Below are 18664 nucleotides of genomic sequence, written 5' to 3' on the forward strand. Positions count from 1 at the left end.
AGGGGGAGGCCGTAAACGAATAACAACGGAGAGAGGTGAGCGATTTCTTGAATCGAAATCCCTGAGAAATCAAAATTTGACTGGTACTAATCTCAAAGAAGAGCTCTGAGAGGTCCGAGGTGTAGTTACCAGTGTTTGCACGGTAAGAGGGAGACTGAAGGCATCCAACCTGACATGAAAAATGACAGCTACGGGTCCCAAGCTATCTGCAGCCCACAAGCAAAGGCGATCAGATGCGGGAGCACGCCAAATAGAATTCTATTTTAGTGACGTCACGTTGCCTAGCAACCGTCGATTCTCCCATTAAGAAATTCTATTTTGTGACGTCACCAAAATAGAATTCCATTTGGCGTGCTCCCGCATCAGAATTTTCTCGCGAACATCTGGTTTGATACGACTATCAATGGAGTCAGGTAGCTCGCGAACATCTGGTTTGATACGACTATCAATGGAGTCGGGTATTATTCTCCGTCGAAAGTAGGAACTACCTACACGGCAACGATAAGAGGCGTCGAGTCAATAGAAGGCAAGGAGAGCGATTTGCTCAATTTTGTATACGAGTACCATACATGATGTAGCCTTGCAAACATTCCTTTATTCCCAATAAAACAGATGTGAAAGATGCCCTCTAGCCAATGGCAGATCTACGGAGGGGGAAAATGAGAAAATTCCCTTCTCCCCAATAAGGTCCAAAATTGTTCGAACATAAAATTGTTCGAACATATTAGCTGACATGAAATCGAAACCACAGAAAGAAAAATTCAAACCAATAAACACGCTAGTTAGGAAAACTAAGGGAACTTAGTTCTGCATAATATTGCCTATAAGTTATTACTTATAGTCCTGTCGCCAGAGGGGGTACAACGGCCTCCTTAATTCAGATGGATTTACCCAAGTTTTTTTTATGTATTTTGACCCGTAGAACACGAATTTTTTGGGTAACAGTTGATCCGGATGTCGATAAGATTGTTTTAAACAAAGAACTTGAGGAATTACATAGCAGCGATTTTTCGCAAAACAAAACATTTTTTTGTATTTTTTGGGTAATTCTCAGCAAAAAATGATCTTACAAGTTTTTTCGTAGGATGCCTAGTTTTCGAGATAAACGCGGTTGAACTTTCAAAAAATCGAAAAAGTGCAATTTTTGAACCGGAATAACTTTTGACTAAAAAATAAAATAGCAATTCTGCTTACTGCATTTGAAAATTTAAGTCAAATTCTATCGGTTTTGATTATTTGCATTGCTAAAAATTAACTTTTATTTATTAAACAAAGCTATAAACACATAGTGTTTCCCGTGCCCAATGCATGCGTTTTAATGTACGTAATATACGTAGAAATTCTGTATGCGCGCCTACTTGTTCGATTTCAAATTAGAAATGCATTGAAAACATCATTCAATCACTCTGTGTTTATAGCTTTGTTTAACAATAAAAAATTTATTTTTAGCAATGAAAATAATCAAAACCGATAGAATTTCACTTGAACTTTCAAATGTGGTAAGCAGAATTGCTATTTTATTTTTCAATCAAAAGTTATTCGGGTTCAAAAATTGCAATTTTTCGATTTTTTGAAAGTTCAACCGCGTTTATGTCGAAAACTATGCATCCAACGAAAAAACTTGTAAGAACATTTTTTTGCTTAGAATGACCCAAAAAATACAAAAAAATGTTTTGTTTTGCGAAAAATTGCTGTTATGTGATTCCCCAAGTTCTTGGTTTATAACAATCTTATCGACATCCGGATCGACTGTTACCCAAAAAATTCGTGTTCTACGGGTCAAAATACATAAAGAAAAAAACTTGGGTAAGTCCATCTGAATTAAGGAGGCCGTTGTACCCCTACTGGCGACAGGGCTATTATGTCTTTTATGTAATCTGAGTTTATCTTTTTTAGGTCTATTTGTTGGTTTTTCATTGGAAGTTCCCCCTTAAGGCAAATTTCCCCTCCCAAGGCAAAGTTCTAGATCCGCCACTGCTTCTGGCTCGAAAACATCTTTTATTCTAGTCCGCAATTCCGAAATGGCAGACGGTGGATCTGTCTGACTCCTTCAGCGTTAAACATATGTGCGTATCTGGTACGTAGCTAATCAGGTTTAGCTCTAGGTTTTTCTGTACACAATAATCATGCATGGATATAATAGAATAATAGTATCAACAAATATAACAACAACATCGGAATTCTTGCTAAAGTAATCAAATTCAATTCAACACAATGGCTTCCATATTAAACAAGATTCCACCGCCCTACTTTCGCCTACTAACAAGTTAACAAACGATTACAGGAATATTCTCTATCACATGTAAGCAACAATACACAATAATTAGTTATAGGACGCCATTAAAAATCCATCATGTTATAGAAAACACCCATAAGAAAAAAACTAGAAAAGGCTATATGTATTACCCAAATTAAAAATAACCAAGAAGTGGATTCACGAATTATCTGAAGCTCCACCCAAAAACAATACTTCCAGCATAATAGACTTATTCTGGCTTTAACTTAGCACGCAAAACCTGGTGTTAACTCAATTGCATGACTATTCAGTCCGGTCGATGTGCATATTTGTTACACAAATGGGAAAATTAGCATTTCCCACATGCAACTGAACCGAGATCCAAACTATTAAACACATAATTTAAAAATGTTTTCAACGAGCATACGCACGTAGCGCCAAATAGACAAGGCGAAAACGGCGGGTTCGTTGGAAAAAATATTCCCATGAGATTCTTTTGCATAATCACATTTGTAATACACCCCAGAATAAGGTTCAATAAGTCGCCCACGAGAAAAGTGGTCCATATTTTTTTTAACAATTTTTTTTAATCAAATTGCAAAAATTATTATTTTTGGTCTGGACAAATTTTTTTTAGGTTTTTTAAGGCATTCTGGACAAAAAAGGTCTCTTGTAATTTTTCTATAAATTTGATGGTTTTCGAGTTATAAGCAATAATAACGCGGTTAAAAATTATTATTATGAAAGTCAGAAAGTAACTAAATCAAAGTTTAAAGCCACCCCTACATGATCCTGAAGAAATTTGTGTCATTAATTTATTACTAAGCTGTTATTTTTAATTATTAACAATAAGCCGTAATAGCGTATTGACGCGGCTGTAAATGTGAGTGCGAGTAAGATGGCCCTTGGACTGCCGGAATGGCACCTCTCTCGCACTCACCATAGACGGCCGCCTAATACGAACTGACGCTCATTATTATTACTTAAAATAACAGCTTAGTAATAAAATTATGACAAAAATTTCTTCAGGATTTTGTAGGGGGCTTTAAACTTTGATTTAGTCACTTTCTGACTTTCATAATAATAACTTGTAACCAATTTATTAAGCCTTGAAAATCGCCGTTTTTCGTCTTTTTTTTCAATTTTAAATTGTTTATAACTCGAAAACGATCAACTTTAGAGAAAAATTACAAGAGACCCTTTTTGTCCAGAATTATCCAAAAAACCTAACAAAAATTTGTACGGGCCAAATATATTGATTTTTGCAATTTGATTAAAAAAAAATTGGTAAAAAAAATTGGACCACTTTCTACGTGGGCGACTTCTTGAACCTTATTCTGGGATGTTTCACGAATGTGATTATACAAAAAAATCTCATGGGAATATTTTTTCTAACGATCCCGCCGTTTTCGCCTTGTCTAAAAGATTTTCTTTGCGATACCTGAGTCGATAAATTATAATAACTACTAATCTCGATTTCTGTTTGTTAATTTAATAAGGAATTTGCGAGTACTGTAGGCCTGGATCCCGCGTACCAAAAAAAGTTGATTATTAGCAAGCTGAAAATTTGTTAATAATTTATGATATACGGGAACACTGGAACAGGGGAAGTTTTAGTTGTGGAACATAGCCAAATCAAAGAACAATCTGACCCCAAATAAAATAAAGGAAGGATGAAAATTTGGGAATAGATAGTTCAAATTGTCATTATTATTATATAAGAAAAAGTTTAAAAAATTGGAGTGGAAAACCCCTTCTCGGGGGTGAAAAATTTACATTCAAAATAAGTCCGGAATTAGATAAAGTGACTAATTCTAAGCAACTTTTGTTCTATAGAGTTTTTTCCCTAAGTTTCCTAGAGTTTAAGTCAATACTTTTCGAGTTATTTGCAAGTGAATATGTTCATTTTTAACAAAAAAAAAACATGATTTTCTTCAAAATGTTTTAACTTTCCTTATCTTAGAAACAAAACAAAATATAAGCATAGTATAATCTAAAATTATTTTGATCGACTTATTTTTAATTCCTCTGCGATTAAATAGACATAGATTGACTCAAATAGAATTAGATTTAATTTTTTGTGTCTATTAGGTTTTAATATTTTAATACAGGGGATTTACATTTATTTATCTATTCGAATACAGAAAAGTCTATTAAGTTCGTAGGCGCAAAATTTCGCGCCTATGTGTTTTAAATGCATTCATTTTTTTCGGATTCTGAAAGAACTAACAAGAATTTTTAAAAAATTTAAACGCAGAATTAAAGATTACATTATTACAGGGGGACGAAAGTCCCTTATTATAACCAAAAATATTATTTTGAATGATATATTAAATAAATTTTCTCTTTTTTTCACCCCTGTAACTTATTAAAATAAACATTATAGAAGTTTTAAGGAACTTCCGAGTCTCGGTAATACCTAATGAATGCATTTTTCATTGTGCGTTTAAATTTTTCAAAACTACTTATTGGTTTTCTCAGGATTCGAACACATTGGCGCAAAGTTTTGCGCCTACGCTCTTAATGGGCTTGTCTCATATACCTTGGATTACTTTGTATTAAAACAGTAAAACATTAATAAAACAAATGTAACTATACAATAGTGAGATTAAAAAGAAATCCTTGTGGACCAAATTCCATCTTTATAAGACATAACTGCTTCAAGTGTTGATTGAATACACGAAGTACTACTACGGAATCAGAATAGGAGGTCAAAATGTACCCACCTGCTTGCTGGATGAAACATTTTTTTTATTAATTTTCATACATAGACAAATATTTCTAGCATGGGTTGCCTATCAAAATCGTGTCATAGCTGCCCTTAAAGGGGGCCGAAGCGGTTGAAATCAATATTTCAAACACATTTTTTTTAAAGTATGGTAGAATTATTTTATTTTTAAATTAAATATGTATATTCAGTACAATTCATAAATTACTCAAATTAAAAAAAACACCTTAAAATATAATGAATTTTGCGGTGGACATCAGAACTCATCATTGAATCATGGCAAACAAAAAATTCAAAAAGATTTTATTAGCTTATGAGTTTCTCGAGGTAACGTTTTTTAGTTTTATCTAATTTTGACTTTTTGATATCACTCAGAAGTCTAAACAAAGAATTTTTTTTTTCAAAAAGGGTGAAAATCAACATATTTATTATTGTGCAACAAAAAATAAGCATAAAACACAAGTATCCCGACAGCGTTACCTCAATGAATGTCTAAGGAAAATATATACAAAATTCCAGGTGAGTTGGTCAAGCAGTTTTTGAGTTACAATGTCTACAGCCTGAAAAAAGCAGTTTTGAGAAAAATGCGTTTAAAGTATTGTCAACTCTTATTTTCAATTTCTTTTTTGTCTGTTAAATGGTAAAGTGATGCACACCGAAATATGTTTTTAAATCGCGGAGTAACTTACAAAAGAAAATAAGAACAGCTGTTGACCGTTTCTCACTACGCTCAAGCTCGTTAATACGAACTTGCTATAAAACAGCAGGTTCGCGCCCGCACGCTTGAACGTAGTGAACAACGGTCAACAGCTGTTTTTATCTTCTTTTGTAAATTACTCCGCGATTCAAAAAGATTTTCCGGTGTGCATCATTTTACGATTTGAAAGACAAAAAAGAAATTCAAAATAAAAGTTGACAATACTTTAAATGCGTTTTTCTCAAAACTCCTTTTTTCAAAGGCTGTAGACATTGTAACTCAAAAACTGCTTGACTTACCCACCTGGAATTTTGTATGTATTTTCTTTAGACATTCCTTGAGGTAAAGCTGTCGAGATATTTTTTGTTGTATGCTTAGTTTTTGTTTAACAATAATAAATATGTTAATTTTCATCCTTTTTTACAAAAAAAAATTGTTGTTTTGACTGAGTGGTATCAAAAGTCAAAATTAGATAAAATTAAATAAACTCGACAGCGTTATCTCGAGAAACTCATAAGCTAATAAAATGTTTTTGAATTTTTTGTTTACCATGATCCAATGATGAGTTCTGATGTCCACCGCAAAATTTATTATATTTTGAGGTGTCATTTAAAAATTTGCCACCGTTGGCTTATTTTTCAATATTTTTCCTTGATTTTTTTCTTGAGTAATCTATGAATTGTACTTAATATGCCTATATAATTTAAAAATAAAATAATTATACCATACTTTAAAAAAATGTGTTTGGAATATTGATTTCAACCCCTTCGGCCCCCCTTAAGGATAGCTATGATACGATTTTGATAGGACACTCATGCTAGTCGTGTTTGTCTATGTATGAAATTTAATAAAAAAATGTTCCATCCGGCAAGCAGATGGGTACATTTTGACCTCCTATTCGGATCTTAGACTATACGATTCGTGTATTCAATCAACGCATCAAGTTTTTTTACTTCATAAAAAAAGAGCTCCGTGAAAACATGCAGTCAAATTAAATACAAAATTCCATTATAAATGGGCTTGTTGGCTTGATGATTTTTATAGCTAAAAGATTAACCAGTATGATCTCTATCTATATCATTTATGAGTTATAATAATAATAATAATAAAGTAATGAAACCTGATCCCTAAATCTAAATTACGTCAATACAAGCTTACAATTAAGTTAATAATGAGCACTAAAATAAATGTATTACAATTTTACAAATAAAAGGCAGATGTAGGGAACAAAATCTATTTCAGAGACATCTGAAATAAGCCAAAAAACGTCAATGCAGAGATATAAAAAGCTGATGTACAATAATAAATTAAAATTGCGCAATCTAATGGACCGAGTAACGACAGCCTGTAAAGAATTTGAAATGAAATTGAATACACCCAAAAACATTGGTCATCAGCAAGCACCAAAACAGAAGGGTGAAGGTAAATGTCGACGGAACAAATCTGGAAAGAGTAACAAGAATAACGTACCTTGGAAGTACTCTTGATGAAACTTGGGTCCACCCACTAGAGATAAGAACACGTCTGGAAAAGGAACGTACAGCGTTTTCTTCTTTATGTGCCGTCTTCTACCGAAGGTGGGCAACCATCAAACGATAGGTTTCTCTGTTTTGTGCCGCATGTATTATGTTCGCAGCTTCTGGTATTTGAAACCATTCTCTCAAGTTTCTCAGCCAGGATTTCTTCTTTCTGCCCAAACCTCTTCTACCTTCAATCTTGCCTTCCACGATAAGCTGTAGCAGACTGTACTTATCATTACGGAACACATGGCCCAGGTATGACGCTTTCCTCCTTTTAACAGTTGTTAACAATTCCACCTCTTTACTCATTCGTCTCAATACCTCTGTGTTGGTCACTCTGTCTGTCCAAGGTATTCTCAGTATGCCTCGATACAGCCACATTTCTAGAGCCGCTAACTTCTTTATAGTTGCTGCTGTTAACGTCCACCCTTCTACTCCGTAAAGTAGCGTAGAAAGTACGTAGCATTTCGTGGCGCGCCATCGGAGGTTAACGCTTAGGTTGCGGCTGCTTAAGAGCTTTCTCATTTTTATGAATTTGGATCTTGCTATTTCAATTCGGATCCTAATCTCTACGTCTGGGTCCCACTTATCATTTACTGTATATCCCAGATATTTAAATCGGTGTACTCTTTCAATACGTTCGGCTTCAATATTCTGGTCGATATGTTGAATGTTTTTTTTACTGATCACCATAAATTTAGTTTTCTTTCCATTGATCTTCAGTCCAAATCGATTGCCAGTTGTATTTACTCTATTTAGCATCATCTGTAAATCTTCGATGTTATCGGCCAGTATAACAGTATCATCTGCACATCGAAAATTACTTATTGGTACGCCATTAATCTTCATGCCCTCATTGTACTCTTCCAGTGCCTCTAGAAATATTTGTTCCGTATACAGGTTGAAAAGCAGTGGCGAAAGAATACAGCCCTGTCTAACCCCTCTAGAAATGGTTATGTTTTCACTCACCATATGTCCATTCTTTATGTGGGCTGTTTGATTCAAATATAGATTTTTTATAATCTGGATGTCCTTAGTGTCAAGTCCTGAAAGATGTAATAGTTCTATGAGTTTGTCATGTTTGATAGTATTGAATGCTTTCTCATAGTCGATAAAACAGGCGTAAATATCTTTCTGTTGATCCAGGCATTTTTGAATCAAGACTTGTATTGCAAATACGGGCTCTCGAGTTCCAAAACCGCATCTAAAACCGAACTGTGTTTTACTTATGCTGTGTGCTAATTTTGCTCGTATTCTGGAATGGATAATACGCAAGAATACTTTAAGGGTCTGACTCACTAAACTTATAAGGCGATATTCGCTACACGTCTTAGAATTGGATTTCTTGGGAAGGGGCACAAATGTAGATTTCAACCAGTCCGATGGAATTTGACCAGTATCGTATATCTTATTAAACAGTTCCAATACTACATTCATGTTGTTCATGTTCATGTTCATGTACAGTGTTTTACAAAATGCAAAAAGCTCTTTGCAACCGCCAGCTGGATATATCATTGAGAACTAGAATAATTAAGTGGTATGTTTTCTCCACCTTGCTCTATCGTGTTGAAGCCTGGACAATGGCAGAAGCAACACAAGAAAGAATCCAAGCATTCTAACTCTGGTGCTACCGTAAAACGCCCAAAATATCCTACATGAGCCATGCTACAAATGCGGATGTCTTGCGGAGGATGAACAAGGAAAGAGAGCTTATGATTACAATAAAAGAAGGAAAACACAATATTTTGCTCACATCGTAAGAAATCAAAAGTATGAACAGCTTACAACAGCTTATAATTGAAGGCAAAATTAATAGCAATCAAATTATGCAACAAGTAATGACTCAAATACCTAGGAATTAATCTATCAGCCGACAACAATATCGAAGAAGTGGTAAAAGATCAAATAACAAGCCAAAAGAACGGCCGGATGCCTAAACGACACAATTTGGAAAAACAAACACCTAAGAGTGGAAACAAAGGCCAGAATATACACTAAGCATCAAAATTAACGCACCACCTTAAAAATGGGACGTTTTTGATGTCTTGTATTTCCTAAATCTGTTGTCCGATTTTAGTGATTTTTTTAATATGTTATAGCTTTATTCTTCAAAAATATCGATATAATAATATTGTTGCTAAACAGATAAGTGTCATTGTATACCAGGTGTAACAATGATAGTGTGTTTTTCCTCAAAGTTTGGAACATCCTGTGGAATATTCTGGCGTATATAAAATATTGAAATTAAAACTCAACTGTAGCCTTAGGCTTTCTTAACATTTTAATTTTCGATTCATTCGCTTATGTGGGATAATAAATAATAAGTTAGGTACTTTAACAACTAGCAACGTTCTTCATCAATACAGGGTGTTTTTAAATAAATGTGACAAACTTTAAGGAGTAATTCTGCATAAAAAAATAATGACCGTTTGCTTTATAAACATATGTCCGCAAATGCTTCGTTTCCGAGATACGGGATGTTGAATTTTTTCTTACAAACTGAGGATTTATTTATTTCTCTAAAACTGAGATATGCAAATGAAATTTGGTAGGTTTTAAAAGATAATTATTGCGCATTTTTTGCCATACAATTAAGAATTTTATATTCACCATTTACGTGAATACGGGTAATATGACCGGGTAATATGCACGCCAATGGTAAATATAAAATTCTTAATTGTATGTCAAAAAATGCACAATAACTACCTCTTAAAACCTACTAAATTTTATTTGCATATCTTGACCGGTTTTAGAGCAATAAATAAATCGTCAGTTTTTAAGAAAAAATTCAACAACCCCTATATCGGAAACGAAGCATTTGCGGACATATGTTTATAAAGCCAATGGTAATTATTTTTCCATCCAGAATTACCCCTTAAAGTTTGTCGCACTTATTTACAAACACCCAGTATTGATGAATAACATGGCTAGTTGTTAATGTACCTAACTTATTTATTATCCCACATAAGCGAATGAATCGAAAAGAAAAATGTTAAGAAAGCCTAAGGCTACAGTTGAGTTTTAATTTCAATATTTTATATACGCTAGAATATTCCACAGCGTGTTCCAAACTTTGAGGAAAAAACACACTATCATTGTTACACCCGGTATACAATGACACTTAACTGTTTAGCAATAATATTATTACATCGATATTCTTGAAGAATAATGCTATAATATACTAAAAAAGCACTCAAATCGGACCACAGGTTTAAGAAATACGAGACATCAAAAATGTCAGATTTTTAAGGTGGTGCGTTAATTTTGATGCTTATTGTATAAGTGAGTTATTAGGCCAGTTATGACTTACACGATCGAAACAAGACTAGATACAAGCAAAACACAAAGACATCTGGAAACCAGCGAAATGAAGATCTTAAGAAGGATTGATGGAAAAGGACTACAGGGCAGGGTAAGAAATGAGGAAATCAGACGCATATGTGGGGTAGACAATATAAATACCTGGGTAAAGAACAGAAAAGAAGAGTGGGATCAACACACAAGCAGGATGTCTGAATCAAGGATAGTAAAAATAGTCAGGGTCAAGTCACCGTTAGGCAGAATAAGTATAGGACGCCCAAGGAAAAGATGGAATAACAATTTAGGGACAGAATGAAACGCATCGTTGAGAAAAACAGGCAGTACTGCCTGTATAAAAAAAAAGAAGAAGAAAATCAATAACGAAAGGCAACCAGGAAGAAGAGGCAACTCTTGGCTTAAACGCTACGACAATGGACGAATATGACCTCCATAGAACTATTCAGGGCGGCTGCAAATAAGATTTAATGGGCAAATATAAAGGCCAACGTCCTTAAGGATAAGCCAACGTAAGAAGAAGAATGGCGTTTTAGATTTACTTTGTCAAAAAAGGAGGAAGATATCCCAGAATGTCGTAGACATTTACTTTAACAAAACAATTAACACACACTGGACAGAGGACCAACAGATTAAAATATTTTTGAACGAGGCTACATTGTTCGGAGATTGGAGGTACAATGGATGTACTAACTTGACGGATATATTCAAGTGATAACACCTGACAAATGACATCTGATATGATTTTTACTAAAATTACGTATTAGTGCGGCCGATTCGTGAAAAATAATATAAGAATTGTCCATTTAATGCTAGAAGCATATAATTTGGACCACATATACTACACATATAAAGGTTCAAAATTAGATATGATGCCATCTCAGATTTTACCTTTTACAAAAATGCCGGGCATTCAAAATAGCGACTATACATATGTGACTAATAGCACGATAACTTTTGAACGAAAAGTCCGACTTCAACCAAATTTGGTATATAGGTTCTTTTTTGGTGTATAAGATTGAGATCTTCAACCGGAAGAACCGGTTTACCGGAAGTTGTGTTTTTCCTGATTTTTTATCTAAAAATATGTTGTTTTTTTTTCAATTCTTTCACCCTGTATATAATAATTTTTCAAAAAGGTAATACCGGCATTAAAAAGAGCGTGAAAATATTTTTTAGGAAATATTTTTAACGTTTTAGTTATGTTAATTACCATTTAATAAATGAAGAACTTATCTTCACATGTACCTATGTGCGGCAGATTCGTGCAAATGTTATAAGAATTATTGTGCATTTAATGGTAGAAGCATATAATTTGGACCACATATACTACACATACAACGGTTCAAATTTAGATATGAGGCCATCTCAGATTTTGCCTTTTACAAAAATGGCGGGCATTCAAAATGGCGACTATACATGTGTGACTAATAGCACGATAACTTTTGAACGAAAAGTCCGACTTCGACCAAATTTGGTATATAGGTTCCTTTTTTGACCTAAAAGAACAAGGTCTTGAACCGGAAGAATCAGTTTACCAAAAGTTGTGTTTTTCCTGATTTTTTATATAAAAATATGTTGTTTATTTTTTCAGTTCTTTCACCCTGTATATATTAATTTTTTAAAAGGTAATAACGGCGTGGAAAAGAGCGTAAAAATATTTTTTAGGAAATATTTTGAACTCTTTAGTTGTGTTAATTACCAATTAATAAATGCATAACGTATTTTAACATGTACTTATGAAACTATGTGCGGCAGATATAATTTGGACCACACACACTACACATACAAAGATTCAAATTTAGATATAAAGCCATCTCAGATTTTGTCTTTTACGAAAATGGCGGGCATTCAAAATGAATCTGGAGCACTTAGGTGCATGTGAAGATACGTTATGCATTTATTAAATGGTAATTAACATAACTAAAAAGTTTAAAATATTTCCTAAAAAATATTCTTACTCTGTTTTCCATGGTGGTATTACTTTTTTGAAAAATTAATATATACACTATACAGAATTGAAAAAAAAGCAACATATTTTAACATAAAAAGAACAGTAAAACCACTTCTAGTAAACCGATTCTTCCGGTTCAAGACCTCGATCTTATTCATCCAAAAAAGGACCTTGATGCCAAATTTTGCTGAAATCGGACTTTATGTTCAAAAGTTATCGTGCTATTAGTCACATATGTATAGTCGCCATTTTGAATGCCCGCCATTTTTGTAAAAGGCAAAATCTGAGATGGTCTTATATCTAAATTTGAACCTTTATATGTGTAGTATATGTGGTCCAAATGATATGCTTCTACCATTAAACGCACAATAATTCTTATAATATTTGCACGAGTCTGCCGCACATACGTGCATGTGAAGATACGTTATGCATTTATTAAATAGTAATTAACATAACTAAAGAGTTCAAAATATTTCCTAAAACATATTTTTACGCTCTTTTTAATGACGGTATTAATTTTTTGAAAAATTAATATATAAAGGGTGAAAGAATTGAAAAAAAAAACAACATATTTTTATATAAAAAACAGTAAAAACACAACTTCTGGTAAACCGATTCTTCCGGTTCAAGAAATCGATCTTGTTCATCAAAAAAGAACCTATATACCAAATTTGGTTGAAATCTGACATCTCGTTCAAATGTTATCGTGCTATTAGTCACATATGTATAGTCGCCAATTTGAATGCCCGCTATTTTTGTAGAAGGCAAAATCTGAGATGGCCTCTTATCTTAATTTGAACCTTTCTATATGTAGTATATGTGGTCCAAATTATATGCTTCTATCATTAAATGCACAATTGTTTCACATATCATCTGCACTATATTCACTACATAGTGAACTGTACCTACATTCAATGACCCTATGGTAGACTGAACATTGACCACAAGTACAACCAACCAGTAGTACCTAAAGCCAGGAAATGAGGAAAAAAGTAATGAAGTTAGTTCACACATTCAAACCTGTCAGAAATAAGCTGAGTTGTTATTTACCGACAAATGACAAATGTAGAGGACGCTTGTCGCCAACTAACAACAACTACTCTACTAAGGCCAACGTTATGTATTATTAAGTTATTATCAGTTTATATTAATAATTCATACTTGCGGTATGGATATCTTGGATAATCTGAATTTCTCCTTGGAATGTGACGACCTATTGACAATACTACTGGAGGCCGAAGTCGATACGAATTTTTCATATTTGAAAAAAGTTCTCCAACAACAAAAAAGAACACAACAACCGCACAGACAGGTATACGTTATCCAAAAACCCGCTATCATCTAACAATTTATTATTAGTATATAACAAACCACATATAATTCGAATAATTTGGTGTTAAGATAAGATAAAAGACGAGTTCGTTAAGCGTTAATCTATCCGATCCGATCCACTATTTCAAAATATGCTTGCCGATCTTATCTAAACAAACAATAAGTACTGTCCAACTGCGATATAGGTATGGATCCCGCGTGCCAAAAAAAAGTTCATTAATAGCAAGCCGAATGGATAAGAACGAACACGGCAGAAGACAGAGAAAACTACGAATTACTGAGAAATGAGGGGAAAAATAAACAGAAAACAAAAACGACAATGGACAGATTTAAAGATTCAGGAAATAGAGAACGAAAAATATAACAGAAATTCAAAAACATTCTATAATAAAATAAAAGAAAACAATAGAACATTCAAATGTAAACTAAAAGGAATAAAAAACAAACAAGGTAAAATTGTAGATTAAGAGAAAGAATATAAAGAAATATGGACAAGTCACTTTAAAGAATTACTAATTGAACCAGTTATAAATGATGAATAGAAGACGAGGACGAAGAAGAAACGATCACACAGGAACCAACATTAGAAGAAGTAAAAAACATTATAATGAAGGGCAATAATGGAAAGGCACCTGGGAAGGACGGAATAAATCTAGAACTAATAAAATACGGAGGGGACATAGTGCATGAAAAAATACATGAATTGATTAAAAAAATATGGAAAGAGTGGGAAATTGGAAAGATGATAACAATCCATAAAAAGGCGACCAGCATGAGTGTAAGAACGACAGAGGTATTACACTATTAAACGATGCCTATAAAATATTATCGTCAATAATACAAAAGAGGTTAACGGATGAAACAAAAAATATTATAGGACAATAACAATGCGGCTTCGTAAAAGGCAGATCAACAACAGATGCAATACATACCATTAAACAAATCATGGAAAAAGCACACGAACATCAACATGAAATAGAAATATTATTTATAGACTTTGAACAAGCCTTTGACTCAATAAAGAGAAAGGAAATAATGAAAGCCCTAAAATATCAAGGAGTAAGTAAAAAATTAAGAAATCTAATGAAAATGTCAATGAACAAATCAAAAATCAGTATTCTAACACAAAAAGGGGAAACAGAAGAGTTCGAAATAAATAAAGGAGTGAAACAAGGTGACTCACTGTCAGCAACACTATTTAACCTGACAGTAGATTTTGTGTTAAGAAAAAACCTAAGAGCATCAGGTTACCAACTAATCGCCTATGCAGATGATATAGCGATAGTAACAAAAACACGGAAAATCATGAAAAAATTATTAATGGAGATTGAAGAAGAGGGAAAGAAGATGGGACTAAGAATTAATGAAAAGAAAACAAAATTAATGAGACTCGGAAAAGCAGAACAAAACGGAGAGATAAGGATAAGAAATAAAAAATTCGAGGAAGTACAGAAATTTAAATACCTGGGCGTTATGATGAACAACAAAGGGGAAAGAAAAACAGAGATCGAAGAAAGAATAACTGCGACAAACCGGGTATACCAAGCAAATAGAAAACTACTAAAGAGTAAAATATTGACTAAACAGACAAAAATGAATATATATAAAACAATAATAAGACCAATAACGATGTATGCAGCAGAAACGATGACTATGACAAAAAAAGAAGAAGAGAAATTAAGGATAAATGAACGGAAGATAATAAGGACAATACTGGGTCCAGTGAGAATCGAAGAACAAGAGTATAGAAGGAGAACGAATAAAGAAGAATAGAAGAATTAAATGGTGAAGATATAGTAAAGAAAATGAAAGTACAAAGAACTAAATGGCTGGGTCACAGATGAAGACAAGAACCAGAATCAGTATCAAAAGCTACGGTATTGTGGCAACCAGGAGGACAAGGGAGGCGTGGTCGACCCAGATCGAAATGGTTAACTGAAGTAGAGGAGGACCTAAGAGGGGCAAGAATTACTAAATGGAAAGAGAAGGCAATAGACCGGACGAAATGGAGACATACTAGTGAACAAATACAATGATCATGGGGACTGATCCACCCCGTAAAATGGATCTAGAAAGCGAAAGCGGCGAAATCCTACATGAGGTGTTAAGCCATATACTATACTAACAGCAAGCTGAAAACTTGTTAATAGCTTAATGGTATCTAGTCGGACAAACTTTGATGTATGGGAACACTAAAACAGGGGAAGTTTTAATTGTGGAACGTGTCATTCTGACAAGTTTATGATTGTAAAAACTAGCAGATTGCTTTAAGCTTATTCAATAGCAAACTTTATATGTATAATATATGAAAAAATATTTGTCCGAAAAATATGTTAGCCATTTTAATAAGTCCGACACGTAGAACATGTCAAATGACAGGAATTATGGTACCTAAATAGCGTAACAAAAAAAAGTTTATTAATGCAAGCTGAAAATTTGTTAATAGCTTAACGGTGTCTAGTAGGACAAACTTTGATGTACGGGAACACTGGAACAGGGAAAGTTTTAATTACTGTGGAACAGGTTACAGGTTTCGAACGACAGACTACGGAAACGTCCCATGTATTTTGTCGGATAGAACTTCCCATTGATTTGCTACCCTTTCATTAAACTCTTATGCAAATATCAGATTGATATTTACTACCAATATAATTCCTGTCATTTAACATGTTCTGCGTATCGGACTTATTAAAACGCCCAACATATTTGCCGGACAAACATTTTTTCATATATTATATAAAGTTTGCTATTGAATAAACTTATAAACAACCTGCTGGTTTTCACAATCATAAACTTATCCGGATGACACGTTCCGGAATTAAAATCACGTTCCACAATTAAAACTTTCCCTGTTCCAGTGTTCCCGCACATCAAAGTTTGTCCGACCAGACATCGTTAAGCTATTAAGAAATTTTCAGGTTGCTATTAATCAACTTTTTTTGGTACGCGGGATCCAGGCCTATAGTCTGTTTTTGTTTTTAGAGCATGAAAATAAAGGCAAAACAATCAATCCTTAATTATTAATCTCGTGTTATATTTGGATTAAGCTAACAAACAATCATTGTTTGTCGTGATGTACTAATAAGTGTAATTGCCTCATAAAAAATTAACGCTTGTATGTAATCAAGTTGAAAGATTAAAAATTATTCTTCATCTTTATCTTACAACGGTATATTATACAATAAAATTCAAAAGATATTTATTTTCTCAGAAAACTAAAACAACAGTAATAAATAAAGAACAAATCAGATGTAAAATAGAAGTTGATGTCATCAGTAGCACCTATAAAATACCTTGGAATTACACTGTCCAGCTATGGAAACCTATCCAAAGAAATCAAGTAAAAAAGCAAATAGACTGACCTTAATAAAGCAATATGGCGAAATATTAACACTGAGTTGAATTCAAGAATTTATAAAGCCAGTGCAAGACCAATAATGACATAAATATGCACTAGATATGCATCAGATCTTGTTTCTGTGAGAAACAAGACCTCATACAGCCACGACACAAAAGCTAATCGAAACGGCAGAAACGAGAGTACCTACTGCGAAGAATTAAACGAAATACGGTAAACGACCTAAAGAGGGATGAAGGCATTAGAAGAAAATGGGTAGGAGAAAGATGTACAGTGTATAAAAGTATGGACACTAAACAAAAAAGAATAATGGAATAACCACATAAGTAGAATGAGTAAGACACGTGTGGTCAAAATAGCAAGAGATAAATCACTAATCGGTAAAAGAAGTATCGGCCGAAACCTGGAGTGGCAACCTTCCATAGTATCAATCCACCAATGAACCAGCAGAATTGCTTATAAAGAGGAAGAAGAAAAAGAAGATTTATTTTCTTTTATAGCTCTTTCACCAGATTTTTGGCTTTACTTTCTTCAATTATAATTTCCAATCTACGCTTATTTTTTCCTAAATCTTCCCCATTGTCTTAGTTTCTACCATTGTACAAGGTTCATAAACATTACTCAGGGTTTTTGCTATACGGTGTAACATGTGGATACCCCTAGTATATGCATCTTTTTTTCATTTCTCATTTTATCTCTGTCTTTGGTAAGGATGACCTGTGTTGATCTATAACTCCTCAGACATTAACATTAAAAAAATAAACTAATACACCTATTATATTGTGATCATTGGCGCATTTAATTAGCACATTGGCAATAATCAATTTAATAAATAAAGAGATTATTAAAAACTATGTTTACAATAAATTACAAAATTTTAATGAATGTCAAGTATTAGTTGGTCAGGATAGAAATAGCAAAAAATGGATTTGTAAAAATGAAAACAATTATTCTCTACATACAAGAAAGACGTTAGATTAGAACTAAGAGAAAGAGATGCTACGTGTTTTCGATACTACAATATGAACTAAAAAAGTTCGACATTGAAGCAAGAACACATAAATAAGCTACAGTCATTTGAAATGTGGTGTTACAGGAGTATAAAGGATACTTGGAATAGCATGGAGAGGTACTTACAGAAGGAAACTAACCCGGAAGTATACGAAATAATAAACACAATGAAAATAAGAAAGTTACAATATCAGGGACACGTAATGGAGTAACAGCGGTATGGAATGATAATACAGCGAAAGATACGAGGAGGAAGGAGTATAGGAAGCAGGAAAATGTCATGGTTGAAGAATTTAAGGGACTGTTTTAAATGCAGTTCTATAGCGGTGACGGAAAGTTGGTCGAGAACACTTCGTCGACGGAAAATTAGTCGACAACATTTGGTCGACAAACAGTTGGCCGAATGCAAAATTCATCGAATGTACAATTCGTCGACGAACATTTGATCGTATGGATTTTTCATCGAGAAAGACCCAAAGGGAATAATAGGGCTTTTCATTCACAGTCATTTGT

At 33.5% G+C, this 18664-nt stretch overlaps 1 protein-coding gene across 8 annotated transcripts in view; it reads right to left on the reverse strand.

The window, feature by feature from the left end:
* Positions 1-18664, reverse strand: part of LOC114327290 (cAMP-specific 3',5'-cyclic phosphodiesterase) — a 1080669-nt gene that overhangs the window by 475594 nt on the left and 586411 nt on the right. For 2 of the 8 annotated variants that reach the window (XM_028275859.2, XM_028275857.2), the window contains exon 1: positions 13612-13774. The exons of the other annotated variants lie outside the window; for them this stretch is intronic. In XM_028275859.2, coding sequence (XP_028131660.1) covers positions 13612-13709 — 98 coding nt within the window. In that variant the 5' untranslated portion in view covers positions 13710-13774. Of the gene's footprint in view, positions 1-13611; positions 13775-18664 lie in introns of those variants that run through there. 8 annotated transcript variants of the gene reach the window in all.

The sequence above is a fragment of the Diabrotica virgifera genome, chromosome 3 (assembly GCF_917563875.1).
Source record: "Diabrotica virgifera virgifera chromosome 3, PGI_DIABVI_V3a".
NCBI classification, from domain to species: Eukaryota; Metazoa; Arthropoda; class Insecta; order Coleoptera; family Chrysomelidae; genus Diabrotica; species Diabrotica virgifera.